General features: G+C 52.3%; 1 protein-coding gene across 3 annotated transcripts in view; it reads left to right on the top strand.

The window, feature by feature from the left end:
• Positions 1 to 236: 236 nt before the first annotated feature.
• The window catches only part of FRMD5 (FERM domain containing 5), a 101749-nt gene continuing 92632 nt past the window's right edge, over positions 237 to 9353 (top strand). For all 3 annotated transcript variants that reach the window (XM_029070489.2, XM_029070490.2, XM_029070488.2), the window contains exon 1: positions 237 to 423. In XM_029070489.2, the coding sequence (XP_028926322.1) occupies positions 322 to 423 (102 nt within the window). In that variant the 5' untranslated portion in view covers positions 237 to 321. The remainder of the gene's footprint in view (positions 424 to 9353) is intronic.

The raw sequence follows: 9353 nt of genomic DNA, 5'->3' as shown, positions 1-9353 counted from the left end.
GGCCGCGGCCGAGGGGGCGGGGCCTCTTCCGAGCGGCGCGCTGCCATTGGTCCCGGCGGCCGGCCGTCGCCATTGGCCGGACGCCGCGCCCGTCCCCGCGGCCATTGGCCGGCCGCCCCGCCCGTCGGGGGCGGCGCGGGTCCCCATTGGCCGAGCGCGGAGGGCCGCGGCCCCGCCCCCGCGCGCCGGGCTGGGCCGGGCGGCCGCTCCGCCGCCGCCGCCAGTGCGGGCTCGCCCGCCGGCCCGCACGCTCGTCCGCCCGGCCTCCCGCCCGCGCCATGGGGCGGTGATGCTGCGGGGGCCCGGCCGGCCGAAGGCAAGATGCTCAGCCGCCTGATGAGCGGCAGCAGCAGGAGCCTGGAGCGCGAGTACAGCTGCACCGTGCGCCTGCTGGACGACAGCGAGTACACCTGCACCATCCAGGTCAGCGCCCCCGCCCCGCCCGCCCGCCCGCCAACAAGTCCCTCGGCCGGGCTGCTCCTGCTCCCCCGTGGCTCCCCGGAATATCCATCCGTCCGCTGGCATTGAGTGAGCGCTCACTATGTGCAGAGGCCACCCCGGCCCCTCCTCCTCCTTTGTCGCCCCTCTCCCTCCCCTCCGGACTTGGGGATGCCCCCGTCCCGACTTCCCCGAGAACTGCGGGAGGTGTTAAGCGCTCACTAGGTGCCAGGGCACTGTACTGAGCGCCGCCGTGGCGAGGAGCCAAGCGGGGCGGACACGGTCCCCGATCCCGCATAGCGCTCAGTCCCCGTAATGGTGATAGCGATGAGGTTGGTATCGGTTAAGCGCTCACTAGGTGCCAGGGCACTGTACTAAGCGCCGCGGTGGCGGGGAGCAAATCGGGTCGGATACGGTCCCCGTTCCGCATAGGGCTCAATCTCCATAATGATGATAATGATGAGGTTGGTATCGGTTAAGCGCTCACTAGGTGCCAGGGCACTGTACTAAGCGCCGCGGTGGCGAGGAGCAAAGCGGGGCGGACACGGTCCCTGATCCCGCATAGGGCTCAATCCCCATAATAATAATAATAATGGTGAGGTTGGTATCTGTTAAGCGCTCACTAGGTGCCAGGGCACTGTACTAATCGCCGCGGTGGCAGGGACCAAAGCGAGTCGGACACTGTCCCCGTTCTGCATAGGGCTCAATCTCCATAACGATGATAATGATGAGGTTGGTATCTGTTAAGCGCTCACTAGGTGCCAGGGCACTGTACTAAGCGCCGCGGTGGCTAGGAGCAAATCAGGTCGGATATGATCCCCGTTCCGCATAGGGGCTCAATCTCCATAATGATAATGATGAGGTTGGTATCTGTTAAGCGCTCACTATGTGCCAGGGCACTGTACTTAGCGCCACGGTGGCTGGGACCAAAGCGAGTTGGACACTGTCCCCGTTCCACGTAGGGCTCAATCTCCATAATGATGATAATGATGAGATTGGTATCGGTTAAGCGCTCACTAGGTGCCAGGGCACTGTACTAAGTGCCGCGGTGGCTAGGAGCGAATCGGCTATAATAACGATGAGGTTGGTATCGTTAAGTGCTCACAATGTGCCAGGGCACTGTGCTAAGCGCCGCGGTGGCTACGAGCAAATCGGGTCAGACACGGTCCCTGTCCCGCATAGGGCTCAATCCCCGAAGTGATAATAATGAGGTTGGTATCTGTTAAGCATTCGCTATGTGCCAGGGCACTGTACTAAGCATCGGGGCGGCTAGGAACAAATCGGGTCGGACAAGGTCCCCGTCCCGCATAGGGCTCACAGTCTCAATCCCCATAGTGATAATAATGATGAGGTTGGTATCTGTTAAGCGCTTACTATGTGCCAAGCCCTGTTCTAAGCGCTGGGGGAGATACAAGGTCATCAGTTTGTCCCACGTAGGGCTCAGAGGCGCAGTCCCCATAATAATAATGAGTGTTGGTATTTGTTCAGCGCTTACTGTGTGCCAAGATACAAGGTCATCAGGTTGTCCCACGTGGGCTCACGGTCTTCACCCCCATTATCCAGATGAGGTAACTGAGGCCCAGAGAAGTGAAGTGCCTTGCCCAAGGTCACACAGCTGACAGGCGGCGGAGCCGAGATTCGAACCCATGATCTGACACCCAAGCCCGGGCTCTTTCCACCGAGCCACGCTGTTTTACAGAGGAGGGAACTGAGGCACAGAGGAAGGGAAATGACTCGCCTAAGGTCACACAGCAGACCTTAGTCTGCTGTGGCAGAGCCGGGAGTAGAACCTGTGACCTTCATGGCTTCCAGGCCCGGGGCTCTATCCACTACGCAATGCTGCTGGCCACCCCTTGCCCCCCGGGGCACGACCCTCTCCTCGGTGGGCTGGGGGGGCAAAGGGGCACCCCCTTCCCCCGGTCTTCTCCCCACCTCTCTGTCTGTCCGAGAGAGCCGGGGAGACCACCGGGCTCCTCCCCTGGAGCCGGCCATCAAATCAAGGACTTATTTGATTGCGATGATGGAAAAGAACCCGTCTCTTGGCTGGGAAACTGATGTGTTCCCCCGAGCATGCGACAGCACGGGGCAAACCCGCTGGGAGGCTGAATAAAGTTCAACCGATCCGCCCGGCCGGGCCGCTAACGGTCCCCGACTCCTTGGGCAACCGAGGGCAGTGATTTGGCTACTGGTATTTAATTGGCCGTTGTACGGTGGAGGGTTGAAAGAGGATAGCCGGTTCGGGTTATTACGGTTTCCTGTTGTGTGAGCGTTAACCCCCCCCTCGGGGACAGGGACCATGTCTAATTCCATGTCTAATTCCCACCCGTGTAGTCTTTCCCAGGGCTCAGTACAGTGCCCTGCACATTGTAAGCACTTAATAAATACTATTATTACGACTACTACTTGGCCTGTAAATTGCCAGGTGCTGCTCAGTGTCCTTCTGGGGCCTGCCCCGAGGCCACTCAGTGGAGGGGGCCGGGAGACGACGACAGCGACTTGGGGCATTTGGAAAAAAGCTGTTGTGCTTTCTACCAGCCAGAGTTGTGGTACAGGGTCAGTGGCCGGTAACTTTACTAGCCAGGGTCATGTCCACTAGGATTAGGTTGGGCTTAGCATCATTAGATTTGCTCCGTGGGGATCTGGGTCCAGCCTGGAGTTTATTTTTACCGAAAAATGTTTCGAGTAATGCTCGCTTGGTGGTTTCCTGCCTGGAAGGGTGGAAGTGCAATAAAACCCTTTTTTCCATGCTTCTTTGGAGAGGAGTAAGAACCCGGCGGTTCTCTAGATGCACACGGCGTTATTGAGGAGGTCTGGCAGCTTTAGTTACCGTAGCAAGAAGTCCATCGGTTGGGTTTCAAGCCGAAAGTTAACCGCAATGGATCTCGACGGGCTTTGACGGGCCTGGTGAGGCCGTATGAAACCTCAGTGTGTCTTTGGGGAATCTGTTGTGACTCTTTGGTGCATTTCATATGGAGTGGGGGAAAAATGGTATTGAAGTTTGGCCTTAAATCCAGCGATGCGCTGTTAACGTTAGCCGCCCTCTAGAAGGCTGGGACTACAGAGACCGTGCCAGGGGAACGTAACCCCTGAACTAGCCACCGCCAGCCCTAACCGGGGTAATATTGACAGAGACGGTTGGTTGGGTGACTTCGCATTAGAGGAACAACAGAGGAAACTTCCACTTGGCAGGGTGACGGGACTTGGAGATTAAATGTTGCTTTAGAAATGGTTTCTAGAGATATGGCAAAAAACAGAACCAGGATGTCTCCTCCGTCTATTTCCCAGGAATCTTGAGTGGCAGTAGTCCAATATAAATCGTGGAAAGCGCAAGCCAACTTTTGGCAAATGTGGTACAACACAGAAATAGTGACTGTCCATCTTCCAAACCTACAAATAAATGAGGCACTTTGGTAGTAAGGAAGCAGCGTGACCCAGCGGAGAGAGCCTGGGCCTGGGAATCAGAGGACCTGGGTTCTAGTCCCGGCTCTGCCATTTGTCTGCCGTGCGACCTTGAGCAAGTCACTTCACTTCTCTGTGCCTTGGTTACCTCGTCTGAAAAATGGAGATTCAACACCCGTTCTCCCTCCCCCTTACATGGTGAGCTCCATGTGGGACCTGATGATCTTGTATCTACCCCTGTGCTCAGGACAGCGCTTGGCACGCAGTAAGCGCTTAACAAATCCCACTATTAATATTTGGGGTCGGGAGGTGAGGTTGGGGAAGGGGCGGTGGGCAGGGAGGTAAGCAAAAATTCCCAAAGTAGTTGTGGAAATAAAGGATTTGGCTCTTGGCCATCAATCCTGAGGCACTTTTGATTTTTTTTTTTTCCCATGGTATAAAAGACTTAAAAGAGGAAAGGCCAAGACATCCCCTCATTTGAAATGACTGGGCTTGGTGTAAATGATTCCTCGTGAGTGTGTGCCTAGGAGTTTTTTCCCCTCTGCCACCCCCCTCTTTCTCCCCCACTTTTGTGGGTTTCCACGTGCCAGGAATATCTAATTATATTTGAAGGAAGCCGGAATCTTCAACCTGCATGTGGTACCCGGTACCAGGATGAAAAAAGGGAGCTGTTTTTCATCCTTTCGTAGGGATTAGACAGGATACTCGCACGGGTTTACTATGAAAAGGGCATATGGTCCTTGGAGCTACTACCCCGACCAGAATTTGACACTGAACTAGCATTTATCTTGTTGTGGATTACTAAGCTTACAGTCAGAGCAGACTCTCTTTTCTTGCCTACTAACTCTGCTGCGCTCCCAGGTGCCTAGTACAGTGCTCTGCACCCAATAGGTGCTCAATAAATGCCATCGATTTATATAACCCGCCTATTAAAAAAAACCCCCACTACCGAGCCCATTGCAGCAGTAATTCTGAGCAGGCAATTAGCCGGCGATTGTTAAGGTAGCCCCAAACTCCGTACTGCCCCGACAGCGCAGGTGTTTGCAAATACGAGCTCGCCGATCCACGCTTCCCGATTTTTCCATCGCTGATCCACCCTCCCCGAAAAAGGAGCCGGCTCGGATGGGTTTTCAAATTGCTCGCGGCCAGCCGACGCAGGCCGAGTTGTGAAGGTCATTGGCCCAGGACTGCTGCGGTAGCCCACGTCTTTCCACCACCTCTCTCATCTGTGAATCGCCCCATCCCGCAGTCGTCTGTGCCCTTTGAGGGGAAGGACAATTGGATCCCCAGCGAGGAGCGGCTGGAGGGAGCCATTGATGCAGTGCTGGGGAGGGCTGGGGGGAGAGGGGGGAGCACAGGGATAGTGGAAAGGGTTAACGGTAGCAGGCCGCTCATCCGCCGCCCTTGGACTGCGAAGCTGGAAATCTGGAGAAACGTTGGGAAGAGCTCAACCGATGCTTTCCCCAGGCGGGGAACGCTTTGAATGCTTTCTGCTGGAGGGAGGTGCCGAAGTAGGAGTTGCAACCAGAAATCCTCAAATCATGAGGAAGGTGAAACTGACCTGATTTCGTAGGAAACACCTATTAAATAATGAAACCGATTAAACATCTAAGCTCAATTAGCCCACGGTATTACTCAGAGAGGAACATCTCGTAACCAGTGTTCTGTCTACGTGGTGTAAATTATTTATCTCTTTTAAAAAAACAACCACACTCACCAAATGGGACTGTGACATCTTTCACTCCCAGGCTCCCTTTTGAGTCCCTGTACATTCCTCTGTCAGACTTGCCTGCAGTTTGCAGCTTTACAAGCACGCGTAGATGAGTAGAAGAGGCAGCTTGTTTTCCCACACGTGCCCCTCGCCCCTCGGGGGGTCTCGCTGCCCCCTTTGCTGAGCACTGTCTTTCCCTCGGGCTCCCTCTGTCTGTCTACGGTTCTGTAAAAGCAGCTTCCTTGTGCTACTGATCGCAAAAGCAATGTCAGAGCATCATTGTGGCTTTTGTACACAAAGAGAAGCTGTAGTATCTTCCTGAATATTGCTCTGAAAAAATTGTTTCAAAGGAGATATTTGCCTTCTGAGGATCCCTGTTAATCGAAGCAGCTGGGGTTGGTTTAATTCTATGAGAAGGATGCAAAAAGCGGTCAGATCAGTGCATCTATCAGTGGAATGTATTGATCACCTTGTGTTTACAGAGTACTGTGCTTAACCTTTGGGAATGTACAATAGAATTAGAAGGCATGATCCCTTCCCTCCAGGAGCTTCGGTGGTGAAGGCAGGCACTAAAATAAATGATAGATAAGGTTTCTTGTGAGGATTTACATTCTGTTACCTTGTAAACTAAAAGAAGGGTACATTACAAGCTGGGAAGCAGCGTGGTCTAGTGGAAATAATAATAATAATGTTGGTATTTAAGCGCTTACTATGTGCCGAGCACTGTTCTAAGCGCTGGGGTAGACACAGGGGAATCAAGTTGTCCCACGTGGGGTTCACAGTCTTAATCCCCATTTTACAGATGAGGTAACTGAGGCACCGAGAAGTTAAGTGACTTGCCCAAAGTCACACAGCTGACAAGTGGCAGAGCCGGGATTCGAACCCATGACCTCTGACTCCAAAGCCCGTGCTCTTTCCACTGAGCCACGCTGCTTCTCTAAAACCACATGGATCATGGTAGTCAGATGACCTGGGTTGGAATCCTAACCCTGCCACTTCTCTGCTGTGTGACCATGGGCAAGTCACTTCACTTCTCCTGGCCTCAGTTTCCTCATCTGTAAAATGTATGGAATTTACGTCCTGATCTCCTTCCTACTCAGACTGTGACCCCGCTAGGGTCAGGGACTGGGTCCTCCTTGATGCTCATGTATCTAATTCAGTGCTTAGTTCAGTGCCTGGCACAAAGTGAGTGCTTAACAAATACCACTATTATTATAATTATCATTAATGATAATAAACTCTCCCTGCTTTTTGGGAGTGTACACTATAACAGAGTTGGTAGGCATGTTCCTTGCCCAAAATGAGCCTACAGCCTAGAGCGGGAGGCAGACATTAGCCGATTAGACTGTAAGCCCATCATTGGGCAGGGATTGTCTCTATCTGTTGCCGAATTGTACATTCCAAGCGCTTAGTACAGTGCTCTGCACATAGTTAGCACTCAATAAATACTACTGAATGAATCATAAATTACAAATGCAGACATAAGTGCTATGGAGCTGAGCGGGGGTGAGTAAAGGGAGAAATTCAAGCTCAGGGGTGACACAGAAGGGAGTGGGAGAAAAGGAAAGGAGGGCTTAGTTAGGGAAGGCCTCTTGGAGGAGATGGGCCTTCAGTAAGGCTTGGAAAGAAGGGAGGGTAATTGACTGTCAGATATGAAGAGAGAGGGCTTTCAGGCCAGAGGCAGGACATGGGTGAGAGGTTGATGGTGAGATAGACAAGATGGAAGACAGTACTACATCATGGGCAAAACTAGGTTGGCATTTGGTCTCTCCGCTGCCCACCCTGTCATCGTTTTGTTAGGAACTGTAATTGACAGGTCGCCATTCAAACTTGCCTCTAATCCACAGACATCTGTGTGTGTCCACTGTTAAAGTGGACCAACTCCTCTGGGTTAGATTCATCGGGATTGATTCCTCCTGCATCATTTTCCGCAGAGCTCTCTTGGGCCCAACCTAGTCAGGTTCAGCTCTTTGGAGGACACCTCCTTGCAGGAAATGTGGGGGTCACCCCAAAGATAAGGTTGCAAGCCTCATCCAGAAACTCATGCGAGGCCCCTTGCCCCAATCCCACCAAGGGAAGCTGGGCATTGATCTGACTTTCTTTGGTTCATTGTTCTCATCCAATACAGACCTTTTCGATTTATATAAAGATTTTGAGCCCCCTCTAGACTGTAAGCTCCCCCTCTAGACTGTAAGCTCATGGTAGGCAGGGAATGTGTCTGTTATACCTTAGTCTCCCAAGCCCTTAATAAAATGCTCTGCACATAAGTGCTTAATAAGTAAAACTTATAGAGTGACTGATTTCGAGGTCCTTGGGAGTGAAAGGCTGTTGACCAGTTCCAAGAATCTGGATTTTGGTAAGACAGGGAGCAGAAAGGAATATTTAGTTTGGTGTCAGGCAGTAGTCAGTAAACTCTCAGTGATCTGGCTTGCAGATGACCCTGGTGGCGAATAAGCCCCCACTTGATAGAAAGCTCCTTTTCTATTGTGCTCTCTCAGGTGCTTAGGCCAGTGCTCAGGACACTGTTGATTGAGTCGAATGACCGCTGCCTGTTAGAATAATAATAATGATTCTGGTACTTAAGCGCTTACTCTGTGCCAGGCACTGTACTAAGCGCTGGGGAGGAGACCAGCAAATCAGGTTGGACACAGCCCCTGTCCCATGTGGGACTCAGTCTCAATCCCCACTTGACAGATGAGGTAACTGAGGCACAGAGAAGTGAGGCAACTTGTCCAAGGCCACCCAGTGGCGGAGTCACTTCGAGTGGCTCCAAGTGGCGGAGCGAAATTAGAACCCATGACCTTCTGTCTCCCAGGCCCATGCTCTATCCACTATGCCACGCTGCTGCTTTTTCTGTCTTCCTGAAAAGACATTCAATCAATCCATGGTATTTGAGTGCTTATAATAATTATGGTATTTGTTAAGCGCTTACTCTGTGCCAGGCACGGTCCTGTGTTTTAAGCGCTGTGTGTTTATTCTGTGCAGAACACTGTACTAAGCGCTTGGGAGAGTGCACTGCAGAAGAGTGAGTGGCAGAAATGATACCTGTCCTCAAGAAGCTTACAGTCTAGAGTGGGAGACAGCTGCTAAAATAAATTACAGAGTATAGGGATGACTGCTTAAGTGGACTGGGGCTGAGGGTGGGGTGAGTAGTATATGCTCATGGGACATAGGATGGGGCCGATAGCAGAGCAAGGCTTGGGATTCATCTCTGTTTTTATTCTGATATGGAAAATTTGTCTGGGTTGAGCAAAAGTGAAGAAATTAGTTCCTGGTCGTGGCAGCTTTGACAGTCTTGATGTCCTCAGTTGAATTCTCCCCAGTTGCCGATGTTTCTCTCAAGATCATCCGGCTCGGATCCCTCAGTGTAAAAATCAGGCCCGTGAGGCAGTGACAAATGACTTCCTCCGGATCGCAGGCCTGTGCGTCTTCCCGCAATCAGTCGATCAGGTGAGCTGAGTGCCTGTTGTGTGCTCGGGAGAGTGTGTTGGAGTAAGATGACACCGTCAGGATTAATGACTGCCTGGGAACGTGTCCATGGGACGTAAGCGTGTTTCCACACTGCCAGATGCCAGTTTGATGTTGGCCGTTTGAGCTGGGCAGATTAGTGGTTCTCACATGAGCCCAGGGGGTTTGCCACGCCTCCACCAGCCAGTGGTATCTGTTAAATACTTACTATGTATATCAGGTACTGTACTAAATGCTGGGGTAGATCCAAGAACCGTCACCAAAGCAACCAATGAACTTGTTGGAAATCTAGACGTAGTTAATGCTGACTTTTCGGGAGGCTGCCTTAGAACCATCG

The sequence above is a fragment of the Ornithorhynchus anatinus genome, chromosome 8, assembly GCF_004115215.2.
Source record: "Ornithorhynchus anatinus isolate Pmale09 chromosome 8, mOrnAna1.pri.v4, whole genome shotgun sequence".
Classification (NCBI taxonomy): domain Eukaryota; kingdom Metazoa; phylum Chordata; class Mammalia; order Monotremata; family Ornithorhynchidae; genus Ornithorhynchus; species Ornithorhynchus anatinus.
The sequence above is the reverse complement of the archived record's forward strand: the minus strand, read 5'-3'. Positions and strand labels throughout refer to the sequence as shown.